This window comes from Nerophis ophidion, linkage group LG08, assembly GCF_033978795.1.
Source record: "Nerophis ophidion isolate RoL-2023_Sa linkage group LG08, RoL_Noph_v1.0, whole genome shotgun sequence".
In the NCBI taxonomy this organism is placed as follows: domain Eukaryota; kingdom Metazoa; phylum Chordata; class Actinopteri; order Syngnathiformes; family Syngnathidae; genus Nerophis; species Nerophis ophidion.
This window is the reverse complement of record NC_084618.1, coordinates 66,853,875-66,881,636: the sequence shown is the minus strand read 5'-3', so window position 1 is coordinate 66,881,636 and position 27,762 is coordinate 66,853,875. Positions and strand designations below refer to the sequence as shown.

Below are 27,762 nucleotides of genomic sequence, written 5' to 3'. Positions count from 1 at the left end.
CGGCCCCCGATTCAAAAAGTTTGGACACCCCTGCTCTAGCCTGTGTGCTCATTTTTGGTCATTTCTAGCCATGTACTGTATGAGAAGACAAACATTATCTAAGAGGAGATTGGTAGCCATTGCAGCAGACTGAAGAGTGGAGTCTATTACCACAGACCCGACACACAGCAACAGCTACCATTAGCATCATTTTTTGAAAGTATTTTCGGCCAAGTATTAGAAGACACATTGTATCCAGGAGGGGACTGAGGGCCACTGCAGCAAAGTGGAGACTTTGGAGCATATAACTGCAGTGCCAAGACACAGCAAAGCTTAATGTTAGCATGTATGCTTAATTTTCTTTTGAATTTTTCTCAATCAATCAATCAGTCAATGTTTATTTATATAGCCCCAAATCACAAATGTCTCAAAGGACTGCACAAATCATTACGACTACAATATCCTCGGAAAACCCCACAAAAAGGCAAGGAAAACTCACACCCAGTGGGCAGGGAGAATTCACATCCAGTGGGATGTGTTAGAAAACAAATTGCATCCAAGAGGAGACTGAAGGCCGCTGCAGCAAAGTGGAGACTGTGGAGTATAATACTGCAGTTTCCACACCCATAGCACACTGTGTGCTGATTTTTTTTCTAGCCATGTTTTAGAAGACAACTTTTATCCAAGAGGGTGACTGCAGCAAAGTAGAGACTATGGCCGGTCATCCTCTCCCCTCAAGGTGAGCTGTGGTGTCCTACAGGGGAGCATTCTGGGACCATTGTTATTCTTGATTTAAATTAACGACATGAAACCAGCATATAACAGAAATTTGTACCTGTTCGCGGACGATTCCGAAATCCTGGCCTCGGACAGGGACAAGTTGAAGGTTGAAAGTGCACTCAGCACCGGAGTAAGTAATATTTGTCTCCGGCTTTCCAATAACAAACTATCACTACACCTGGGTAAAACAGAGTCCATCCTATTTGGGTCCAAGCACAACCTAAGTAAATCCCCGGGCATTACGATTAAAGCAGGGGATACCATAATCACCAGCAAAGACAAGGTAATTTAGGTTGTATATTGGACAACACTCTCTCAGGTGAAAAAATGGCATTAAAAGCAATCACAAAGTTCAGTAATAAAACTATATTTTTGGGAAGGATTTCTGTGTTTAATAACAGAGATAAACTTAAGACTTTTGCCAGTGCCCTCATACATCGTCATTTTGACTACGCCTGCACCTCATGGTTCACCAGTATCCCCAAGCCACTAAAAAGAAAACTGCAAACTTCCCAAAACAACTTAGTGAGACTCCTGCTCAACATCCCATACAGGACTCACCTAACTCAAGCCCACTTTACCAAATTGGGATGGCTTAGAGTTGAGGAAATAGTACACCAAATTGCAATGTGCATGGTATTCAAAATACTCAGAGAAACTGTCCCCAAGTACCTGTCCAACTATTTCACCAAAATAAGTGATGATCACAGGTACTACACGAGAGGGAGTTCCTCAGACCTCGTCCCCCCCAAATTCAAGACTCTCTTGGGAAAAAACGCATTCTACTATTTTACCACCACACAGTGAAATGCACTACCAACAGACCTTAACAACTGCCATAACATCATGGCTCAGCTCAACCTCTACCTGATCTGAACCAAAATTGATCCCCAGCAACTTTCCAAAGCATCAAACAGGTTTATATGTGGTTATAATGTATATATATTTTCTCATTCTGTTTTGCACACTCTTGGAGTCAACATGTGCATAGTCATGTACATACGGGAACGGTGCTGGCCCCTCTTCTCTTCACCCTCTACACCGCTGACTTCTGCTACAACTCAGAGCTGTGTCACATCCACAAGTACACGGATGACACAGCCATCGTCGGGTGCATCAGGGACGGCAGAGAGGAGGAGTTTCGGAACCTGGTGAGGGACTTTGTTGTCTGGTGCCACACAAACCTCTTGCTGCTCAATCCGTCAAAGACCAAGGAGCTGGTCATTGACTTTGGGAGGTCGAGTCCACGGTCACAACCTATTGTGATCAAGGGAGTTGAGGTACAGACCGTGGACTCATTCAAGTACCTCGGGGTTTGGGTGGACAATAAGCTGGACTGGACTGTTAACACGGACCACCAGTACAAGAAAGGACAGAGCAGGCTGTACTTCCTCAGGAGACTGCACTCCTTCAACATTTGTAGAAAACTCCTGTGGATGTACTACCAGTCTGTGGTTGCCAGTGTTCTGTTCTACATGGTAGTGTGCTGGGGGGGCAGTACATCTAAGAAGGACAGCTCCAGACTTGAGAAACTGATCAGGCGGGCCGGTTCTACAATCGGAATGAAACTGGACTCACTGGTGACGGTGGCAGAGAAGAGGACTGTTGACAAACTAGTGAGCATCCTGGATGATGCCAGTCACCCTCTGCATAGCGTTATCAGTAGCCAGAGGAGCCTGTTCAGTGCTAGACTGCTTCATCCCAAGTGCAGGACTAATAGACTCAAGAACTCCTTTGTCCCACACGCCATTAGACTGTACAACTCCTCTCTGGGACGGGGGGTATTAGGATGACAGGGGATGCAAAACATTAACAGTGCAATACGTTTTCATAACATGGTCACTACTGCCTACTTTGTCTTGTTATATTCTTATTTTACTGTTATATTGTTATTCCCATTGTTTTTATTCTTTTTGTAATATTTCTCTATTTTGTTTCCTTTTAAACCCCCATTATTTACTTTTTACTTTTTTTTAAATTGATCTCAACTCTGTACACTGCTGCTGGAATTTTAATTTTCCTGAAGGAACTCTCCTGAAGGAATCATTAAAGTACTATCTATCTATCTATCTATCTATCTATCTATCTATCTATCTATAGTGTCATGTACATAGTGTATATACCCCCCTACCCCCCTATTTTATTTATATATTGTTTTTCAAATCACTTGACATGTATACTGTGTATATGTACATCATTTATCATTTTTTTAACGTAATTTTTGATTTACATGTTACAGGTTACATATCTTTTATTATTGAATGTATCAAATGTGATGACTATTTAATGGACCACAATGGAAGCAAGCCTTTTGGCTTTTTGTGCCATCCATTTACCTTTTTAAAGCATTACATAGATTCAATTCTTTATGATGTCAATAAACTTGTCAATCAATCAATCAAATAAGCAACAGATTTCATTAGCATGAGAGTTATTTTTTTGGTCATTTATTAAAACAGTGTTTTTCAACCTCTTATGAGCCGAGGCACATCTTTTGCGTTAAAAAAATGCAGAGGCACACCACCAGCAGAAATCATTAAAAAAATAAAACTCAGTTGACAGGAAAAAGTCGTCACAATTGTGGATATGACTTAAATCAATAACCAACCATGCACACCATCTGTCACATCATGCCGTGACTTATTTTGACTTTGCTGCTGTTTTCCTGTGTCGTGTTTTAGTTCAATCAAACAATCAATGTTTACTTATATAGCCCTAAATCACTAGTGTCTCAAAGGGCTGCACAAACCACAGCACAAACCACTACCACATCCACGGTAGGCCCACATAAGGGCAAGGAAAACTCACTCCCAATGGGACGTCGGTGACAATGATGACCCAGTGGGACCCAGTAGTTCTTGTCTTGCGCTCCTATTTTGGTGTATCTTTGTCTTTTTTTTGGTATCTTCCTGTAGCAGTTTAATGTCTTCCTTTGAGTGATATTTCCCACATCTACTTTGTTTTAGCAATCAAGAATATTTCTGTTGTTTTTGTCCTTCTTTGTGGGGACATTGTTGATCGTCGTGTCATGTTCGGATGTACATTGTTGACGGCGCCTTTGCTCCACAGTAAGTCTTTGCTATCGTCCAGCATTCTGTTTTTGTTTACTTTGTAGCCAGTTCAGTTTTAGTTTCGTTCTGCATAGCCCTCTGTAAGCTTCAATCCCTTTTCTTAGGGGCACTCTCCAGACACCTTTTTACCTGCACCCTGCCCACCGCTGTTCCCGACATTTACAAAGCAATTAGCTAGTGACAGCCACCTACTGATATGGAAGAGTATTACATAGTTACTCCGCCCATCTTTAGACAGCACCGACACTCAACAACAACAACACAAAATTTGCAGACTATAATTAGTGGTTTGGAAAAATATTAGGTCAAATCAGATAATCTCCCACGGCACACCAGACTGTATCTCACGGCACACTAGTGCCGTGACACAGTGGTTGAAAAACAATGTATTAGAAGACAAATCGCTTCAGGAAAGTGTAAATTGTGGCTAACGCTGGCATGAGTGCTTATTTGAGCTCTTTTGATACTCTTCAGCCATCTGTCTTTTATCAAATTCTATTCAAAAGAAGACTGAGGGCTGTTGCAACAAAGTTGAGACTGCGTGGACTAGGGTTGTACGGTATACCGGTATTAGTATAGTACTGCGATAATAATGATTTCAATTTGGTATTATGCCACCTCTAAAAAGTAGCGGACTTTGAATATGACCATTGTAGGATCCTGTGACTACTTGGTATCGGATTGATATCCAAATTTGTGGTATCATCCAAAACTAATGTAAATCATCCAAACAACAGAAGAATAGGTGTTTATTAAATTTGAACAGAAGTGTAGGTTGAACATGTTAAAAGAGAAAGTAAGCAGATATTAACAGTAAATGAACAAGTAGATTAATAATTTTTTTAAAAATTATAGAATGAAAGATGACACAATATGTTACTGCATATGTCCGCAGACTAATTAAGAGCCTTTGTTTGTTTGTTTACTCACTACTAAAAGACAAGTTGTCTAGTATGTTCACTATTTCATTTAAGGACAAAATTGTTCTCTTATTGCAATGAGAAACACATGTTTAATATACCATAAGATTTGATGTTAAAATAAAGCCAATAATGCAATTTTTTGTGGTCCCCTTTAGCTAGAAAAGTATTGAAAAGTACCGAAAAGTATCGAAATACATTTTAGAACCGGTACCAAAATATTGGTATCGGGACAACACCACTGTGAACCATAACACTGAAGCATCCATGGCAATAATGGTTTATGTTGTACTCACAGCATAGAAGGCCTCCTCAAACACTAGCAGAGGACCAGAGAAGCCGATGACAAGCACAGGCTGGGCAGCTACGAAGCAGAAGATGATGCCCTGGATGCTTGTTGAGATCAGAAGCTCCGGAACGCCCATCATGTTATCTACCTTGTCCGCTAAAAGAGAAAAATACAATGGTTGAAAGCAAAATGATGTGAGCTACTAGTTTTGGTACGAAGTCTAATCACCTAGGAGGCCACCAAAGGTGATGGCAGGCGAGAGAGCTGCAAAGTAGATGAAAATGATGGCAGCAAGAACCTGAGCGTTGAGAGCATCTGTAATGTCGCTCTTGTAGTACTGGTAGCGTCTTCTAATATCTCGAACCATCCCACCAAAGGGTCGCCCTGTGCGGGCCAGAGGGTCTTCAGGCGGCGGTCCGCTAGAGAAGGAAACTGCAGGAAATAGAAACCATTAAGTGTGTGCTTTTGTACATAGAGCATGGGTGTCAAACTTATTTTAGATCGGGGGCCATATGGAGAAAAATCTACTCCCAAGTGGGCCGCAGAGGTAAAATCACGGCACGATAATTAAAAAATAAAGACAACTTCAGATTGTTTTCTTTGTTTAAAAATAGAACAAGCACACTCTGAAATGGTAGAACTCATATTGTTGTTGTTGGGTTTTTTTTACACATCCATGTTTTTTTACACATCCATGTTGTTACTTTTTCCACCTTTATTTGTTGTTAGTTAAAATATAAATGATATGATAATGTTCATCAGTCAACTCATTGGTGTTATTTTTCAATCTATCAAGATAAATAAATTATATCAAAATCAAATTACAGTATGTTATTTATACAGTTTGATCACTTTCTTCGAATAACTAACATGGTTTAATTTGTACAAATGCAGCATAATCTACAAGGATACAAAGATTTGCTGTTACGACATTCACTGGAGAAATTTAGAATAACAGTTTCTTTCATTCAAAAATTTCAGGTAAATTTAAAAAATAGAATAAGCACATTCTGAAAATGTACTAATCATAATGTTGTTGGGTTTATTTTTACACCTACATGTTGTGGTTAGTAGTGTTCTACCTTTATTTGTTGTTATTTATACTTTCTGAATAAATTATGCGATAAAGTTCATCAGTCAACTCCATCCATCCATTTTCTACGGCTTGTCCCTTTTGGGGTCACGGGGGGTCGCTGGAGCCTATCTCAGCTGCATTCGGCCGGAAGGTGGCGTACACCGTGGAAAAGTCGCCAACTCATCACAGGGCCAACACAGATACACAGACAACATTCACACACTAGGATCAATTTAGTGTTGCCAATCAACCTATCCCCAGGTGCATGTTTTTGGAGGTGGGAGGAAGCCGGAGTACTCGGAGGGAACCCACGCAGTCACGGGGGGAACATGCAAACTTCACACAGAAAGATCCCGAACCCGGGATTGAACCCACCATTACTCAGGACCTTCTTATTGTGAGGCAGATGCACTTTTTTTTTTTTTTTTTTTCCAAGATGGCGCTGCTGTAGTGGCTGCTATAGGCAGGAGCTCTGTGTTCTTGTATCATCCTTTTGTGTTTCCCTCTTGTTTTCATGTGTTATTATATTTATTTGCCTTTTGGTCTGGGACCCTTTGGGACTGTGTGACAAGGGGTGCCACTTTTGTGACCTCTGTGGTGCTTTTTTTTGTGGACTTCTGGATCTGCCTCCCGGGAGCCTTTTGGCCATGGAGACCAGCTGCTGGGTCTCTGCCACACCGGAGTCCGTTTGGAGGGACTGGAGGAGATGCGGATGAGGGGACAGGGCTGTGGAGCTAGCACTGAGCGCTGGGACGGAGAGGCTTCGCGGTGTCTTGGCTGGGTGAGCAGGTGTCGGACACCTCAGTCACCTTGGACGTATCCTCGCTCATCCATGCGGACTGGACACTGGCCGAGAGTGGAGTCGGCTGTCTTGGTTTCTTTGTTGGGTCTGCTTCTGTCTCTGGCCATGCTCCCTCCTCCCCAGCGGACAATGGCGTGGATCACCGCAGAGGCCACCACAGTGGATATGTTTCTTTTACTTTTTATTCATAGCTGTATGTAGAAGTGTCTGCTTGTATCTGCTGCTTTAATGTCTTTAATGTCCTCTGTGTTCTTTGATGTTTGATGTTTCCCTCTTACACGCATGGAAGAGGGATGTGTACTATGGCTATGAGTTGTTGTTGTTTTGTTTTTTTTCCCCTTGGCCTCAGTCTGCACCCCCTCTCCAAGGCCCAGGCTAAGACCGATTTTTTTTATTTCATTTTAATCTTCTATTCCCCCCCCCCCCCTGTTTACCTGTATTTCATCTTTTTTTGTAAGGGGCGCTGGAAGCCGGCAGACCCGTCAGCGATCCTGTTCTGTCTCCCTGTAATGTTTGTCTGATCTTGAATGGGATTGTGCTGAAAATTGTAATTTTCCTGAAGGAACTCTCCTGACGGAATGAATAAAGTACTATCTAATCTCTAATCTAACCCCTGTCCCACCGTGCTGCCCATCAGTCGATTCATTGATGTAAATTTTCAATCTGTCAGGACAAAAAAATCTCAAAATCAAATTACAGGATGTTATTCATATGGTTTGCTCATTTTCCTAGACTGGTGCACTAACATCATGTGGTTTAATTTTTTTTTTATATATGTAGCATCATCAACAAAAAGTGTTGTTATTGCAATATCTAATGGACATATTTCAAACAGCAGTTTCTTTCATTCAAAAATTTCGGCTCATTTTTATACTTCGCATAACTCATCCCGCGGGTTGGATAAAACCTATACGTTTGACACCCCTGACATCGATAGTCGTTGCTGTTGGACACACCTTGGCAAGGCTTGCTGTCCAGCATGGATTCAGTTGAGTGAAATCTCTCCTGCAGTAACTTCTTCTGGAAGCTGATGATGGAGCTGAGTACGGCTTCACTCTGGATCTCAGTGGGTGGGATGACGATGCTGCAGTCCATGAAGTCGCCCACAGCATCTGTCAGGCTTCGGAGGTTTTTAGCTCGCGACGCGGCCTGGTTGAACACCTGGTGCAGAGAGAAGGACGTATTACTGTAATGAATAAAGACAACAAGTGTAGTCATGGTGGTAGCGAACAAACTCGGTATTAACAGCCCAGATAAGTTCATTGTAAAGAACAGCAGGTTTCAGACCAACCGCTGAAGAGCAACATTTTAAAGTGTCTGCCGAGGTAGATAAAGATGCTGGGTACTTTAAATGCAGCTACTGCCATCTTGAGGAATTATTAAAAAGTACATGAAGAGGTTACTTACAGCCACAGCTGTTGATGTCAATGTTTTTGACCCGGTGTTAATATTTCTTTAGGGCCATGCATTAAGGAGTGGGAAGATCGATTAAAAATATCTATCGTATCTATACCAAGGTTAGTAAATGGGTACTCAAAGCGCTTTGGCACTATTTTCACATTCACCCATTCACACAATGATGGCGGGAGCTACCATGCAAGGCCCTAATCACGACCCATCAGGAGCTAGGGTGAAGTGTCTTGCTCAAAGACGCAACCTTGGTAGAAGGTGGTGATCAAACCAGGAACCCTCTAATTGCTGGCAGAGCCACTCTCCCAACCGCGCCACGCTGTCCCCGCAGTATCAGTATTGGTTCGGTTTTGTAATACAATATTTTTTTTCAGTTATCTTCTGTGTTTATTTCCACAAAAATATGTGCTTTTTATTACAGTTATTTTTCATACATTTACGTTAAGAACTTTTTTTTTGCTTAAGAAACTGTCTGTAATAAAAAATATAAATATATATATTTATTCATTTTAATATATTATTTTTTTATTGTTAAACTATCCACAGATATGTTTAAATGGTTGATTGGCAACACTAAATTGGGCCGAGTGTGTGAATATGAGTGTGAATGTTGTCTATCTGTGTTGGCCCTGTGATGACATGGCGACTTGTCCAGGGAGTAGGCCGCCTTCCGCCCAAATGCAGCTGAGATAGGCTCCAGCACCCCCCGCGACCCCAAAAGGGACAAGCCTCGTGGACCCTACTCAGTGGCCTAGTGGTTAGAGTGTCCGCCCTGAGATCAGTAGGTTGTGAGTTTAAATAGAGTCATACCAAAGTCTATAAAATGGGGCCCATTACCTCCCTGCTTGGCACTCAGCATCAAGGGTTGGAATTGGGGGCTAAATCACCAAAAATGATTCCTGGGCGCGGCTGCCTTTGCTGCTCATTGCTCCCCTCACCTCCCAGGGGGTGATCAAGGGTGATGGGTCAAATGCAGAGAATAATTTCGCCACAACTAGTGTGTGTGTGTGCGTGTGTGCGCGTGTGTGTGTGTGTGTGTGTGACAATCATTGGTACTTTAACTTTACCTTTAAAATGGATGGATGGATGTTTGAATATTTTTTAACCTAAATAATACAACAATTTTAAATACATAATGTATGAATAAGATAATAGTTGTATTTTTTGTTAAAACTGTCCTATATTGTTGGTTTTCTATATGTTTTAATTAGTTACAAATATGTTTGAATAATTAGTTACCTAAGCAAATAAACAATTGTAAGTAATTAAAGGTTATAAGAGAATAATTGTGTTATTTTGTTGATTATGTCTTTTAGCTTTGTTTGTATATGTTGTTAAATTATATACAAATATGTTAGAAATGTTTTTTGCGCAACAAGATTTACAGTGGTGTGTAATACAAGTAAAAGGTACAAATTATATTTTTTTGTTAATATTGTTGTTTTTATATCTTGTTACATTATTTTACAAATGTGTAACCTAAAAACCTGAACAAAAGTAATACTAGAGAAAAAGGAAATAATTTAATTGTGTTAATACTGTCTTATGTTATTGTTTTTAAGAAATGTTCAATCATTTACAAATATGTTTCAACATGTGTTTTTACCTCAATAAACAGTTGTAAGTAATAAAAAGGAATAATTGTATTTTTTTGATATTATATATGTTTTTGTTGCTTGTTTCTATTGTTAAATAATTTAAAAAATTTTTTTTGCCTAAAAAAGTATGTGCTTTATTTTGATTAATACATTTAAGGTTGAATCACAAAAAGAAATCAAGGATCTTGCAAAATTTGCAAGTAAATATACTGTTTTGGCATTCATTACCTTGTTTTTACACCACCAGGTTTGCAGTATCGCTCAACCCTACCCGGCGACATTAGTGGACTTATTTAAATGTATTTATTTTTTGTCCTGTCCAGCTTCTCAGGCAAATCATATAGTTGATGTAGATGCCCATATCGGCTGTTCAGATTTACTTTACAAAAGTGTAGGATACTTCTCTTGTTGCCTTATTTGAATTTGACTTTATTAAATGTATTTATATTATCATTTGGTGCAGCCGGGCCGGAGCAGGAGGGGATAGAAAGAGAAAAAAAGGAAGACAGAGGAGGAGATTGTGGGGATAAAAGGGGGATTAGACAGAAAAACAAAAACAACAACAGCAAACACAACAATAACAAAAAAAACAACAACAACAATAAAACAACACCAGCACATACGATATGTACAAATATGATCGTAAAAGTGATAGCAAATAAGCAGTTAGTGGAATAAATAATAATATAGAAATGACAATGAGCATTTTTACACTAAAACTGGAGCAACACAAATACCAATAGAAAAAGCGCTATTGATCATGAACAATACCAATAGTTTACCTCTATTTTCAACAATACAGTTGTTCAAAAGCAACAATACGTATACATAATGATAGCTCGAAAGAAAAAAAAAAGAAAATAAATGAAATGATTAAAAAAAAAAGGAATACCGAAAGATGGAGGGGAAGAGAGAGAGGCAACTATATTAATCTTGTAGATTGTTATAGTAACAATGGGTTAAGCTTTGTCAATATGCCATGTGTTACCCAGTTTTACACCACCAGGTTTGCAGTATCGCTCAACCCTACCCGGCGACATTAGACGACATCATTTGGGACAATTGTTTTGGCTAACTTACTTTGTCCGCCATTAGCGCCGCCATGGCTCGCCCAGTCTCGTGGTAATCCATGTCAGCATTGCTGGGCCCAATCAGCACGAAGACAAAGCGTACCGGCTGCGGAGCCTCCACGGCCGAGTCGAGTGCAGTCGCTTCTTTCAGACGCACAAACACAACCACGGGCTTTTCCAGGAAGTCCAGAGCTCCTGCATGAAACCAGGATATCATTTCCATGATGCACCGACATATAATGGTGATGATGGTGAAGTACCAAGCTGCCCACCTACTAACACCATGGAGGCCTCCACACGGTCACATTCATCCCTCTGCACAAGACAGAAACATTCATTCACAACAAATCAATCAGAGTCCACTGATGAGATTGCGTTTAGTGACGTATGTTCTGTCAGCGGGTCAAAGTTCACATTGGATTTGATTTCAGAAACCTTGAAGGAGGTCTACAGTCCATGTAAGGTCGTGTGTGTACATGTGAAAGCCATATCAGGATTACAAGAAGCAAAACCCAAAAACCCACTTACACTTTCCTTGACTGAAAACCTGCGTAGATCCACTCCATCAGTCAAGGCTTGACTCTCAGGATCAGCTTGTTGGCTGCATTGACGAACGAGAATATGAGGGCTTACATGTACTGTATGTTCTTGGGTGAGGTGAAAATTGTATGAGATATAATGAGATGATGTGGACATAGGTGAATATTTAGGAATTCTACAGTAATGAAATTCATAACAATGTTTGGACGTCTACCTGCGGCATGACAAGAGATGAGAAATGGGACAACATGAGATAAAATACTTAAATAGATAAGTCAACATTTATAACTCCCACTGTAAGGACATTCTTAATGATGGTTTGGATTCCACCTGCAGGGATGAGAAGAGATGAGAAAAAAATGAGATGACAATTAAAACAAAGGCTTTGGAGTTTGACAGAAAGATAAGGGAGATTATGAGATGAGCAGAAATGTAAAATTAACGTTTGATTCTACTCCAGGGGTTTCTAATTTAGGTCCAGGGGTCGCGTTGAGGAAAATCTGTGTACACGCGGGCCGGACTATTAAAATCATGGCATTAAAACCAACAAATAGAGACAACTTCAGATTGTTTTCTTTGTCTTACTTTGGCCAAAAATAGAACAAACACATTCTGAAAATATTACAATTAAACTATAGAAAAAAATACCGGCAGCGGTAAAGTTTACATCCATGAAGGAAAGAAGAAAGTGAAGTTTATAGCTGAATACATTTACATATGCATTACATTTTTTTTATTTTTTAAAATGAATTAAGCAATGTTTATGACAACCTTTTTCCAAAACACAATATAGAATGTGAGATATAATAGGATAATGCATAAATTTATCATTTGTTTTCAAAACGGTTACAAAAAAGTGGGACCCCAACATTTACTGTGGGACCTCAAATTTAGGACTGATAGGGTACCTGGGACCCCATTTTGAAGATTGCTAGCACCAACACTGATGGAGTATTGGTGTGTGCTAAAAACATCAGCCGGCAGCTGTCCTACTCTAAGAAAATGCACAATGTTTTGAAGTATTGCTGCAGAATGAGAACGCGTGAGATGAGATGAGATTGCATGAGTCAGGCTTGGCTCTCAGGATAAGCTTGTTGGCTGGAAGGACAAATGAGAATGTTAATATGAGGCCCCACGTGTATGTCACTCAGGTTAAGAGGAGATGAGGTCAGCAAGATGAGAAGAAATGAGACGGAATGAGACATTTGAGATGAAATGAAAATGTAAAAAGGTAAGGTAAACATTTATTAATCTCACTATAGGGAAATGACGTAATGATGGTTTGGATTCTAAAAGAGATAAAATGAGAGTTAAAAAGGGACGGGCAACATTGTTCATGATGTTTGGGGCAGCGTGGCTCGGTTGGTAGAGCAACCGTGCCAGCAACTTAAGGGTTCCAGGTTCGATCCACGCCATATAGATAAGTGCCACCCAAACTGGTTTAAATGTAACTTAAATAATGGGTTCCACTATGTAAAGCGCTATATAAATAAAATTCGGTTTGCTGCATTTCATGTTTGGAGTTTAGTCGCAAGAGGAGAGAGGTGATGAGATGAAAATGTAACTAGATTTTGTAATGATGGTTAGTGTTCTACTTGCAGAATTGAGAAGAGATTAGATCAGGGGTGTCAAACATACGGCCCGTGGGCCGGATCAGGCCCGCCAACAGGTTTTATTCCCCCCGCCTGATGAGTTTGCCAAGTATTAAAATGAGTTGCATTTTTTTTTTTAATGAAAGAAACTGCTGTTCTGAATGTGTCCACTGGATGTCACAACAGCAATTCTGTTAGGACAGGCAAGAGGTACAAAGTAAAGCGTGGAAACTTAAAACCTTCCGTTTTGTGCCTTCCGCTTCAAACACATCGTTATTTGGCACCCTTAGTCCCCAATTATGTCTTTGTGTGGGTTTTAAGAGTAGACGGTAGTATCTTGTGTACTCGGATAATCAACTTTTACCTTGAAAATAATTTTTTGTCTTGAAAATCAACTGCTACCTTGAAAATATATTTTTTGTCTTGAAAATCAACTTTTACCATTGCAAGATGCCTCGTTGTCGTCCTTTTTTCCATAGTAATAACATTAATAATAATAATAGATAGATAAAACTCTTTTCTATACACCCAAAACGCTTTGCAATATCAGAGGCATTAGAGGCGGCACATGGACCAAACCGGTGAAATAAGGTGTTCTACCAACGGGTTCTAGGATTACCGCCACGACAGGCGCCAACTAAGGTATGAAAATGTAGTGACAAAACTTAACCCTTTTGAATAGTTTGACCTCCGATTCGCACGGTTTGTTAACAATGGATTGATACACGGACATGACAAAGGAGGTGTTTGATACCTCGAAGAGTTTACATGTTGTATTTTTGTTCAATCCCAGAAAGACTGCGACTTAAAGTTTAATCCTGGTTTTGTAGATAAACTGAGACCACATCTAAACTCATTGTGTTTTTGAAACTGCACCAATTTCCTCAGAATTTTCAACAAACTTAGTGTTTTTTCCAGAGGATTATTTGTGATTTGTACGTTTTCACAATGTGCTTGTTCTATTTTTGGCCAAAGTAAAATAAAGTAAACCACCTGGAGTTGTCTTTATTTTGAAGTTATCATGCCACGATCTTACCATTCCTGCCCAGTGGGGAATGGATTTTCCTCCATGCGGCCCCTGAGCTAAAATGAGTTTGACACCCCTGAATTAGATGAAACCAGATGAGAAATAAAGGAGATAGGTCACCTTATATGTGCCTAAAGGTATGAACATTCATAATGATGTCCTGTAAGGGTGTGGGAAAAAATGTGAATCGAATCGAATACGTTGGGCGATTCAGAATCAATTCTCATTTAAAAAAAATAAAAAACAAAAAATTCTAATCAATCCAACAAACCACAACACAGCAATACCATAACAATGCAATCCAATTCCAAAACCAAACACTCAGAACTGCAATAAACAGAGTAATTGAGAGGAGACACAAACACGACACAGAACAAACCAAAAGTATTGAAACAAAAATGAATATTATCAACAACAGTATCAATATTAGTTATAATTTCAGCATAGCAGTGATTAAAAATCCCTCATTGACATTATCATTAGAAATTTATAAAAAAAGAAAAATAGTGTCACAGTGGCTTACACTTGCATCGCATCTCATAAGCTTGACAACACACTGTGTCCAATATTTTCACAAAGATAAAATAAGTCATATTTTTGGTTCGTTTAATAGTTAAAAGAAATTTACATTATTGCAATCAGTTGATAAAACATTGTCCTTTACAATTATAAAAGCTTTTTTTTTTTTAAAAAACTACTACTCTGCTAGCATGTCAGCAGACTGGGGTAGATCCTGCTGAAATCCTATGTATTGAATGAATACAGAATCGTTTTGATTCGGAAAAATATCGTCTTTGAATCGAGAATCACAATGAATCAAAAAAATCGAATCGTGGGACACCCAAAGATTCGCAGCTCTAACGTCCAGCATTTAGCAGCAGGGTGAGAGATGAGACAGCATGATATTCTATAAGATGAGATCAGCCTCAAGTAAGGAAATACACAATGTTTTAGAGTATTGCTACAGAATGAGAATATCTGAGATGAGATAGCATGAGTCAAGGCTTGACTCTCAGGATCAGTTTGTTGGCTGCAGAGACAAATGAGAATGTGAGGGCCCACATGGGATTAGGTCAGGTGAAATAGTGATGAGATCGAGCTAAAATGCAAATACTTTTGGACATCAACCTGCAGTATAAAAGATTAGATTAAATGAAATGAGAAAACATGAGATGCAATACATACACATATAAGGTAACCATTTATTCCTCCCGCAGTAAGGTCATACACAATGTTTTGAAATATTGCTGCGAGACGAGAACATGTGAGATGAGATAGCATGAGGGGAGATGATAAAATATCTAAACTTGATCACAAAGGTGGTTTGGAGTTTACCTGCAGGATGAGGACAGATGAGAGTAAATATATAAATACATAAGGCAATCAAACATCTGGACCACATTAAATAATTGTACAATGCTGTGGGATGAGAAGAAATCGGATGAGATAAATCAAAAGAGATGCCAAAAAAGTAAGATAGCCAACAGTCAGGACATTTACAATGATGTATTGGAGTCCTGCTTAGCGATGAGAAGAAATGAGATGGAAAAACCATGAAATACTACATCCAGAGTATGTAAATCTGGAGTCAACAGATAGCATCAGAAAAAATAGAACTTTATAAAGCTAAATTAGTTCCTGTGGTACAACAGATGAGATTATATGAGGTTTTTCACATGAATTGATTAACGTGGACCCCGATTTAAACAAGTTGAAAAACTTATTCGGGTGTTACCATTTAGTGGTCAATTTTACGGAATATGTACTGTACTGTCTAATGTACTAATAAAAGTTTCAATCAAAATTTCAATCAATCAAAAATTGATATATAAGGTATAAGGCGATTTTTAGAGTCATAGGTAATACTTTATTAGTACCACAGTAAGGAAATGAACAATTATATTATACAGTGGAGATGAGATGAGACTATTCATCAAATAAAAAGGATCTTATGGAACTACGTGAGGATGGGGGTTGAGATGAGATGAGAGACTGAGATAGGTGTTACCTGCGGTTCTGTAGCAGGGATTTCATCACCACTTCCTGGTCTCCTGGTCTGATCTGCTTCAGTTTGAGCATTTCAGCGGCCATCTTCTCAACCATGCTGGCCCAGGTTTTCTCCTCACTGTTGAAAAGCATCACACCTGGAAGCAGAAAGCAGTCACCGCGGTTGTTGTACGAAGCGCATGGAAATGTGTACAAGCAATGGGTGACCTGTGTTCATAGAACGTCGCAGCTGGACCAGGCTCTTGAAGGTGAGGTAGGAGACATGTGAGGATGCCCACACTCCGGACTGGGGGTCAAAGCTCTCCTCATAGCCTTCCCATCGACCGGTCTCCTGCCAGTAGGTCTGCTCATTATGGTCCTTCATCATCCCACCCAGCCAAAGGGAAGACTGCCATGGACATTGAACATGGACATTACATAATTTAAGAACATGTCAAGGAACATTCTTGTTTTCTAGACACCTTGTGTGATTTTTTTTTTAATTCTTTTTCTTGTGCATGTCTTTTGCATTCTTTTGGTGACAGTCAGTGTCTAAAGGTTAAACAGGCTCCAGGCCACTGACAATCGTCTGTGTGTGAACTGACAGCTTACCCTGGTCATGTTTGGACTGTCAATATGTGGTCGCGTGCTGGGAGTGACTGTACGTGTGTGTGTGTGTGTGTGTGTGTCCCTCACCTGATAATCTGTGCTGGGGTTGGCGGTGTGGGATGTTCCAGGTGGCTAAAATTTTTGAAATTTGACATGATCAAGAAGGTATTTCATCTTTGTTTCCCACATTCAGCGACACATTTCATTGACTGATTAGATATAAAATGGGATTTAATGCATTTAACTGACAATTACATCGGCTACATTTTGATAATTTTACCCATTTATAATTTTTAAAAGCTATTTTTAAGTATCTTTATGGATTAGCCCCTAATGTGATGTGTCAAGAAATACAAATATACAGTACTGAAGGTGAGCAGACTCGAGCTGCAATCGGTGGGAGCTGTAGATTGAAAATGTGCCGGACAACTCTGGGTCAGTCTGCGTTCTCAGTGAAGGCCACTGGAGTTAAAGTCACAGTCGGACATTAAACTTTTCTCCACAAAACTGAAAATGTGGCTTAAGGGAAATCAGAAGTGTGAGCATTAGAACTGGATGTAGTATGGACAAATGGGGCCAATTATTTTTAATGTGTTTTTTTTTTGTACTTGTCTTAATCCTTTTGTATGTGTTTTACACCTTTCTTTGAAAGCCTAACCAGGGACAAGGGTTGCAAATTAGCCCATGGTTAGAAGTCTTATGTACTTTGACATTGGTTACCTGTGGGTAGCAATGTTTAATTGTACCGCGCCTGTCAAATAAATACATACATAAATAAAAAAATAAATAAATAAAAAAAAGATTTACATTAATTTTAAAAAAATCTTTAAAACATTTGCAAGCATACAAATGTTGAGAGAGAATCATTTCTTTCTTTTAAAAAGATTGATTTGATCCAAAATTGATCCGGAACACTGAAGTTGTATGTGGAAACATACTTATTTATTTCCAAAACACACATGAACAAAGGGGTGGAATATTAAGGATGCATAGCATTAGGGGCGCCTGTGGTTGTGTTTGTACAGTATATACAGTAAATACCCTATATGCGTAACAAAAGTGAGCACATTCTACCATGTACAGTAAATGTCATTTTTAAAATTGCAATATATATAGTAGCATTGACACCTTGATCATACTGTATATATATATATATATATAGTATATTTGTGTGATTAGTTGATGCAATGCACACATGCACTGCTATTAACTAGCATTTTGTACAGCTTAGTTAGAACATAGTGTTGATCATCACTTTTAGTGCATATGTAGCAAAATAACTGAATCTACAAATATATTTTTAAAAAACAATATATATAATGCATTTTATTCTACATGTTTATTTCATCACTGGGACAATATTCGAAACAAAACATCTAATACAATTTTTTAGATACAATATAAAAACGTCTTTTTTTTCCCAAATATTATCTCTGCATAAACAAAATATTAGAACTATTTTGTATTATTTGGGTTGGTGGTTAATGCATGGGATCATCCTAAGAGGAGATTCTAACTGGGAAGAGGGTAAAAGTATTAGAAACGTTTAATAGATGCAATCCGTTTCACTTCAAAAACCGATAACAATGTTCAATACATTTTGGAATAATAGCACTGTGTCAGTGTAAAGTGATTATTATTACTGAAAATACTTTCACACTGCAATAATACAAAAGTGCTGCAAAGTTGAAGCTCCACTGTCAGTAAGATGGACACTTACCTCTTGCAGGAAGGCAGCAGTGTGATGCGACAAAGCCCCGAAGGTCAACAATTTGTGACTTTATAAATGGTGTGCATGTATGTATGCATGCATGCTGTCTGATGATGATGATGATGGGTGGTCCAAAAATACGCTGACCCTTCAGATGTGCGTGCACGAAGAGCACATGCACACTCTAAATCCACAGTCTGAGATCCCATGGCACCCAAAATATTGATAGTATATACATCTACTTGGTATGTACAGAGTCACACTATGTCATTAACCAACCAGCATCTTTATCCCATTTAATGTCTGTGTTTAGAGGACAACAAAGGCTTGGATTTCACGCTTAGGTCTGCGAGCTCACCTTCAACATTCTAATGGTAGAAACTTCCTTCATATTGTCCACTGTCACAAAGCCCAGCATCATCGGAAGATGTAGACGTTCACACAGGGGACTTTCTTCACTGTTTCATGTCGGTGGCTTCCTCCAGAACGGTCAGGGTTCAGGGGTGTCCATAGTCCGGCCGATGGATGTTTTAGGACATGCAGCTTGTTCATGACTGGTCTGCGGCATCTTGCAAAAAGAAAATGAACCAAAATGTTTATCAAAATCAAGATTTTTAGAAGACATTGGATCATTATAACCAAAACAACAATGCGGAAACATTTTGGTTTGATTAAATAAAGAGCACTGTGGTCATAATATTGGACTAGTGTCAGTCCTTAAAAACAGCAGATAACTCCTGTCATATCACTGATCTGGGACCTGTGTTTTTGTAGTAGGTAAGAAACTTCTCTATGACTTTAGCTCCAGATTTCTTCTGTTAGTTTGATATTGTTATTATTACCACAAATGGTGGAAACAAGTATTACAACGGAGAATCAGGATACAAAAAAAAAATTGTTTTAAGGTTTTATGGAACAATGAATTAAAGTCATACTAGGAATGAAAAATAATGCTTGTGTTCGGAAAAGAAAGTTACATTTAAACAGTTTTGAAAAATTCAAGTCAAGCAATGATATTTGTAAAAATGCCAACATGATGCATTAAAAAAAGCTCAGTCAATCAAGCATCTTGAATAAATTGTATTTTACACCCTCCAGATGTTTAAAATGGGTACAATAAATAGCGAGTTAAGCATAAAGTGTCAAGCAGCTGACAGAATTCTTATTCATTTACTGTGGAAATGTCAGTGAATAAGAGTTGTGGTCTGTTGTGAGAATTGTCTCGTTGGTCTATCCCAGGGGTCGGCAACCCGCGGCTCCAGAGCCGCATGCGGCTTTTTGATCACTCTGATGTGGCTCTGCTGCATGCTTGCCGACCCCCCCGATTTTTCCGAGAGGTTTCCGGATTTCAGTGCCTCTCCCCGAAATCTCCCGGGGTTAACATTATCTGATTTTCAACTGGACAACAAAATTGAGGGCGTGACGTTATAGTGATGCCTTTAACGTCCTCTAAAACATGTCATCGCGCCCGCTTTTACTCTATCCTACCTGCGTGCCGGCCGGTCACATGTAGAATGCGGCCTCTGTTAACACACTTAAGTGTCTGCAAGGCATACTTGCTCAACAGCCATACAGGTTACACTGAGGGTTGTGATATAAACAACTTTAACACTCTTACTAATATGCGCCACACTGTGAACCCATACCAAACAAGAATGACAAACACATTTCGGGAGAACATCCACACTGTAAGACAACATAAACACAACAGAACAAATACCCAGAATCCCATGCATGTCTAACTCTTCCGGGCTAGATTATACACCCCGCTACCACCAAACCCCGCAAACCGCCCGCCCCCCCACCCTCCACCTAAACTGACGCACGCGCTTATTATTATTATTATTTAGGTGATAAATAAGCAGACGTTTGATAGAATGATTCGGGAGTTTCCTGGAAAAATTGGGAGGGTTGGCAAGTGTGATGCTGTCAAGCGGCATTCATATAAAACTTGCGGGTAGCACTAACAATAAATTTCATATCAAGGCGAGGGCTGGGTGTCTGAGACCCCTGGTTTATACATAGCACAAAGCAACAAAAAAAACTCTGTATGCAGTGTATTTCATTTTAAATTTCAAAAGAGTTTTGTGGCTCCCATTGTTTTCTTTATTTTGTGAAACGGGTCAAAATGGCTCTTTAGGTGGTAAAGGTTGCTGACCCCTGGACAATCCTAAGCCACAGTAAGTCACGTGAGGTCTAAGGTTAGCCAAGTTAGCTCATGTGTGTTGAATAGGAGACAGTTGATATAAAGGAGTCGTGTATGAAACAAGCTGATCTTCCTCATTAACATAATATGGTGTCACAGTTAAGGACTATACACACTCACTGTAACCAAGGAATGACAAAGCTTGGGCCCCCTTAGCCGTTTAATTTTGCCGTATGGAGGCAGCGGTTTTCAAGCATTTCGGACCTTATACAGTAAGACCTCTTGCATCCAGTTTGAAAGTCGAAGCCAAAGCCGAAAAAGAAGAATCCCACAGACAGACGTAGCAATTTATCAATGACCGCAACATTCTTAACTTAATTTTCATTTATTGTTTGATTGAATGACGAATTGACTATCGGCCAAGTCCTACAATTGTAATACATTTTTAATCCCTCTGAACATCGCATTTAAGCATTTTAATGCCATTCGAGGCCTTAATTTTCTAAATCTATTCAATTACTTCTTAATGCAAACCCTGAGCTTGAAGCCCCTTTGTTTCCAACTCCCTCGTCATGTGTCATGAATGAATGTCTGTTATTTATCTTGCCCCCGATTGGCCAGTCCGTAATGTTTCGCCCTAACTTTAGCCAATTGTGACTCATCATACAAACACCAACCAATAATCATGGATTTTCACCAAATATATGGATGTTCTCATTCATCCAGGTCATTTAATTTAGTTTTTTTGGGGCCCTGGATTTGCAATCCATTTTCTCTCTTTGTAGCTTTTAGCTTTGATGTAAGCTACCTTGCTACATGGGTCTAAAAATAGCTAAGCTACAGGAATCGCTTTTCATTCAAAAAGTAGCAAGGCTACTGCCAAGCTACTGGGAAATGTAGTTGAACTATGGAGCTTTGCTACTTGTAACAAGCTACTGCTCAACAATGCAGGACCTTTGACTAGTGTTTTTGCCATAGGGCATTAAAACAGGAGAGAACTCCTGTCATATAGCAGATCTTTAACTAGTTCTTTTGAAGTCGGCCCTTAAAAACAGCAGGGCACTTGCCAATTTAAAAAAATGCTATTTGATAACAGTAAGAGAGAAAGTCAAACAAATACAAAAATACATACATTGAAATAGTAGAACAAACCATATTTTGGGTGTAATAAAAGATGGAAAAAAAAAAAAAAAGAGTATACAATATAAAGTGGCAAGAAATACGTCAATAGTGAATAAAGCAAAAATATGTTCTGGAACAAAAATTACTTTATATTCTCTACTGCTCGCCAGTGTTACCATATCTGAGTTATTGTGAAGAAATATGGTGAAATAATAAAGTACAAACCCCGTTTCCCTACGAGTTGGGAAACTGTGTTAGATGTAAATATAAACGGAATACAATGATTTGCAAATCCTTTTCAACCCATATTCAGTTGAATGCACTACAAAGACAAGATAGTTGATGTTCAAACTCATAAACGTTATTTTATTTTGGCAAAAATTAATTAACTTAGAATTTCATGGCTGCAACACGGGCCAATGTCGTTGGGAAAGGGCATGTTCACCACTGTGGTACATCACTTTTTCTTTTAACAACACTCAATAAACGTTTGGGAACTGAGGAAACTAATTGTTGAAGCTTTGAAAGTGGAATTCTTTCCTATTCTTGTTTTATGTAGAGCTTCAGTTGATCAACAGTCCGGGGTCTCCGCTGTTGTATTTTACGCTTCATAATGCGACACACATTTTCAATGGGAGACAGGTCTGGACTGCAGGCGGGCCAAGAAAGTACCTGCACTCTTTTTTTTTTACGAAACCACGCTGTTGTAACACGTGCTGAATGTGGCTTGGCATTGTCTTGCTGAAATAAGCAGGGGCGTCCATGAAAAAGACGGCGCTTAGATGGCAGCATATGTTGTTCCAAAACTTTTATGTACCTTTCAGCATTAATGGTGCCTTCACAGATGTGTAAGTTACCCATGCCTTGGGCACTAATGCACCTCCATACCATCACAGATGCTGGCTTTTGAACTTTGCGTCGATAACAGTCGGGATGGTTCGCTTCCTCTTTGGTCCGAATGACACGATGTCGAATATTTCCAAAAACAATTTGAAATGTGGACTCGTCGGACCACAGAGCACTTTTCCACTTTGCATCAGTCCATTTTAGATGATCTCAGGCCCAGAAAAGCCGGCGGTTGTTGATAAATGGCTTTCGCTTTGCATAGTAGAGCTTTAACTTGCACTCGCAGATGTAGAAACGAACTGTATTTAGTGACAGTGGTTTTCTAAAGTGTTCCTGAGCCCATGTGGTGATATCCTTGAGAGATTGATGTCGGTTTATGATACAGTGCCGTCTGAGGGATTGAAGGTCACGGTCATTCAATGTTGGTTTCCGGCCATGCCGCTTACATGGAGTGATTTCTCCAGATTCTCTAAACCTTTTGATGATATTATGGAGCGTAGAAGTTGAAATCCCTAAATTTCTTGCAATTGCACTTTGAAAAACGTTGTTCTTAAACTGTTTGACTATTTGCTCACGCAGTTGTGGACAAAGGCTGAGCATTTTTTGGGAAGCTGTTTTTATACCCAATCATGGCACCCACCTGTTCCTAATTAGCCTGCACACCTGTGGGATGTTCCAAATAACTGTTTGATGAGCATTCCTCAACTTTATCAGTATTTATTGTCACCTTTCCCATCTTCTTTGTCACGTGTTGCTGGCATCAAATTCTAAAGTTAATGATTATTTGCAAGAAAAAAAAAACATGTTTATCAGTTTGAACATCAAATATGTTGTCTTTGTAGCATATTCAACTGAATATGGGTTGAAAATAATTTGCAAATCATTGTATTCCGTTTATATTTATATCTAACACAAATTCCCAACTCATATGGAAACGGGGTTTGTACCTATGGCTGGTCGATATATATCGATATACTCGCTATATCGCGGGTTTGTCTCTGTGCGATATAGAAAATGAGTATATCGTGATATTAGAATATACGTCCTCACAGTTTCTTTTATCTGCGGGCATTACACTACAGGCTTTTATCACTCTTTTTTGTTTCTCCTTCTCACAGACAGCAAGCGCACCTTCTTACATACGTCACAAACGTATATGCCCTCACGGAGCAGAGAGGTGTATGGGTAACGTTAGCTGTGATGCTAGCGGAGCCGTGCGAGTTGTAATACGAGAGAAAGAAGGTGCCAATCTGGTAGCAAATGAAGGAAGAATTAATTCTCAAGAAAAACAACAGGGGCTCCATCGTCTGGCGGTGGTTTGGCTTCAAGTGGGAATATGTCGTAGTTTGTTAAGTGTGGTGCTAAAGCGTTGCTACAAAAAGTAGCATTACAGCAAATATGTAGCATCATTTGAAAAGTCACCTGCTAGAGAATGAAGAGTGCTTACTCCACATGTCAACATCTCCATTCAGTGCCACACGCCCACAAAATCATGCACAAAAGTGCACTTTTTTTGTTTTAAACTATTGTAGTGGCGTTCTGTACAAAAAGTGCACTTTAATTTAGTGTTGTTTTGATATGTCATCTTAGTGACATCAGGCACAAAAGTGCACTAATAGCTTGCTTTAAAATGTCTCTAACAATCTTGCACATCCTGTTTTGGAAATGACTTGAATGTTTGTGCCACAGCTTAATAACTTTTTAATAAATACACTTTTGGTCAATTGACTTAGTTGGGATTTCCTTCTCTGCATGAAAGTTTAAAATTAGCATATATTAATGCAGTATGAACAAGAATGTTTTAACGTAGATATAGAATCATCATACTGCTGTGGTTATATGCATCAAGTGTTAATTCAAGGCTAAGGCAAAATATCGAGATATATATCGTGTATCGTGATATGGCCTAAAAATATGGAAATATTAAAAAAAGGCCCTATCGCCCAGCCCTAAAAGTACCCATATTCACTTAGCATGTTACAAAAAAAGGAAGATCAGTTAAAATAATACATAATGAGTGATACATAATACAGCGTAGGGCTGGGCGATTATGTGATCGTGATCGTTGATCGCGATTAATTTGAGTTTGATCCCGGTGATCAACTGTGAGCATATTTCCTCGTTTAAACATGGTGGAAAAGTACTCGTAAACAGTAGGGAAGCGACGATGCATTGCATAATCCCACAGGAAACAATCCATCTTTATTGACCGTGATCCTGTGTTAGTGTATATTTGCACATGTTCGTATGAAAGTGTGTCCGTGTGCCCAACCTCCCTTTGTGGGTGTGGGGAGTCTTTAAGATGCACCAGCCTCTGTCTCAGGGTGTTGCCTGGTTTGAAGTGTACTGGGATGTTGTGTTGGTTAAACATTCTTCTGAGCTTTTCAGATAGGCCTGATACATATGGGATGACTATGGTTTTGCATTTGTCACCTTTTTCCTTCTCATCCACTCTGTTCTTTTTTTTTCTGGAACTGGAAGCACTTTTCACAAACGACCAGCTGGGATAACCTCAGGTTTTGAGGGCTTCCCTCAAATACCTAGGCTCTTTCTCTTTGGACTGTGGGCCGGTAGGAACATTATCAGCTCCGTGTTGTAGGGTTCTGATAATGCCCAGTATGTGTTTCAGTGGGTGGTGTGAGTCCAAAAGTTGGTATTGATTGGTATGTGTGGGTTTTCTGTAAAGCACCTGTTTTCTCCAATGTGGACATCACAATCCAAAAAAGGCAACTTACTATCTTTGACATCCTCAGGTGGGAACTTGATGTTTTTTGTCCCCTAAATGCCATTTGTGCCATTTGTTTACAACTGAATAGAATGCTCACGCCGGGGATTCCGACTATTTTGGCCTGGTATTAGTCGAGCCACGGCGATCGTTCTGCCACACAATACCTCAGTGCTAACGAGGGGAAATCACACTTCAACGACTGTTGTTGGCTTTGACAGTTAGGATTGCTCGTTTGCTTTAAAACAGTAGTTTTTCTCACTACGACAGGGCGAATCCAACCTAGCCCAGGCACACCTTCCTGGTTTTTGGATTGTAAATATTTGGGTTTTTGGCACCAGCCGCTGGACTAGATCTGTCCAATCTAAGTCTATGAGCACGAACTGATGAATCCTAATTGGATGAGAGGCGAAACGTCTTCTGAGACAAACAAAACAGTCCAGTTGCGATTTTTTAATACACGACTCTGTGTGGTACAGTGCGTGGGCTCCATCTAGTGGTACACTAAATAATCACTTAATTAAATATTCGAACAGTAATGTTACAGCAGATCTGGGCAAATTAGGGCCTGGGGCCATGAGCTTTTCAAACTGGCCCGCCGGACATTCCCAAATAATGTTTTTAGACCTTTAAGATCGAAACTGTAGCTGCCATTATGATGTGCAGTGATGTTTTGAAATTACCGTAAAAGTCTTCAACTATGCAAAGTATTTGAATGGTTGGAATCTGCGTTTTGGCATGACACATTAGTTACTATGGTAATCTGAGTCCCAGCAGCTCTGACAAGCAGTGACGTGCTGTCAGGGGAGGCAAGTGAGGCTTTGCCTCACCTGCCATCAGGTGGCTTAATCATGAGATGTTCCAAAACGAAGTAATAAAATAAAATACGTTTTAATATTTCTCTTTTTGTTTATGGTTTCTATGTGATTTTGGTGTGGTTCCTGTATATTTTGATAATTTTCATGGTCGAAATCACGGAAATTCCATGAGATGAAAAGTGAGGCAGACAGGCGGTGCCTCCACGGCTACACACAGTGTGTATTGAGGGTGTGTGCGAGGGGGCGCATGCTTGTTGCCACGTGGAAAAGGCAGGTCTTGAGGCAGCAAGTACCTCTGCCTCAAGGTAGGAGGCGATACATTGTCAACTTGCAGTCCAATGCCTCAGCAGTACTCTGACTCGCCACACTGGGAGAAGTGGGGGCGCTCAAGCTAGCAGACACGTCTCTTCAGTGGAAGCCAGCATTTTTTTCCTTTTTTTTAAAAACTGTATTTATAACAAACATGGCATTTTTGTTACAGTAAGCCAGTGTTTGTGGGTGTTTTTTGTCAGACGCAAAAATATTTTTTAATTTCTTGGAATGAAATTGAATCAAATGAATGTTTCTGCCAATATGGAGGATTATATACTGTATCCAAGATTAAATACTTCTCTAAACTGGACTTTAAGACAAAATGAATGCGATCATACAAAGTACGTTTTCATGGAGGATAGCTATTGCTGCTTCAGATACAAATACAGAAAGGTAATATACTCACAATACTTGATTTATTTTATTAAAAGCAAATGGGACCAAAAAGTATTTAATAACAACTTTATCAAATAGTTTTTGGACCCATTTATCATATCATAATGTCATTATGATAACGTTTTTATGAAAGCGAATAACTCTTTTTTTCCCCCCTGTAACTCTAATGTGCAACCTTAATCAACAATCACTACAGCTGCACATATGATTTTAAGTAAAAAAAAAAAAAAAGAAGAAGAAAAAGAAAGCATGTATGCCTCACCTGGTGTTTAGTTCACGGCACGTCACTGCTGACAAGGCACCGAGAAGTGTGGGTGGGGAGGGTTTCCACAGAGTGTTTCCAGAGTGGCAAGCCTGAAATGCAGGTGTCAGGGACAGACACGGAAGGAGATTTTTACAGCGAAGTTCTAAAGTTGAGTAATATACCAAATATATCAGATTGTACCTGTTTTTTTTGTTTTTTTACCCTTCACGTTCATATTCCTCTGTGTTTGTTGCATTTTTGTTGCGTTTCGCCTGCTTGTAAAATATGTCGATTGGGAGAGGGTGTGATGTTCATATATTGTCAATATTCAGTGTTTTATCGGTCATAGTTAATATTGTAAATCCCAAGTACACTCTGGGTGTCTCATTCAGTGATGAAATGTAAAATTCCATTCCGTTTTTTAAGGCGGTCTGTCATAACGTTTTTAGCATTCAATGAGACATTATTGTGAGGTTTTGTATTAGTGATTCTTAACATTTCTCTCATTTTTGGCCACCTTAGTCAAAATAATTGCCCAGGCCTGTGTTACAGTGACCGACATTTAAAAATGTTTTTGTTAAATAAAACCTTCGCTTTGTTTTAATTTTTTTATTGTTATAATTAGGCCTACTACGGTGCTACATTTAAATGTGTCATTATGTTGGTACTTTGCAGGAAAAAGTTTGAGAACCAC

General features: G+C 39.3%; 1 protein-coding gene and 1 long non-coding RNA gene across 2 annotated transcripts in view; one reads left to right on the top strand and one right to left on the bottom strand.

Annotated features, from left to right (window-relative positions):
- The window catches only part of slc4a1b (solute carrier family 4 member 1b (Diego blood group)), a 28,571-nt gene extending 9,920 nt beyond the window's left edge, over positions 1 to 18,651 (bottom strand). Inside the window, exons 1-10 of the mRNA XM_061909504.1 lie at positions 18,469 to 18,651; positions 16,836 to 16,880; positions 16,368 to 16,548; positions 16,162 to 16,297; positions 11,523 to 11,595; positions 11,267 to 11,309; positions 11,005 to 11,189; positions 7,873 to 8,077; positions 5,268 to 5,471; positions 5,047 to 5,195 (exon numbers count right to left, since the gene is read on the bottom strand). Coding sequence (XP_061765488.1) covers positions 5,047 to 5,195; positions 5,268 to 5,471; positions 7,873 to 8,077; positions 11,005 to 11,189; positions 11,267 to 11,309; positions 11,523 to 11,595; positions 16,162 to 16,297; positions 16,368 to 16,527 — 1,155 coding nt within the window. The 5' untranslated portion in view covers positions 16,528 to 16,548; positions 16,836 to 16,880; positions 18,469 to 18,651. The remainder of the gene's footprint in view (positions 1 to 5,046; positions 5,196 to 5,267; positions 5,472 to 7,872; positions 8,078 to 11,004; positions 11,190 to 11,266; positions 11,310 to 11,522; positions 11,596 to 16,161; positions 16,298 to 16,367; positions 16,549 to 16,835; positions 16,881 to 18,468) is intronic.
- Positions 16,789 to 19,156, top strand: LOC133558267 (uncharacterized). The gene is made up of 3 exons (XR_009807921.1): positions 16,789 to 16,913; positions 18,478 to 18,704; positions 18,773 to 19,156. It is a non-coding gene; the product is annotated as an uncharacterized LOC133558267 (long non-coding RNA).
- Positions 19,157 to 27,762: the final 8,606 nt, after the last annotated feature.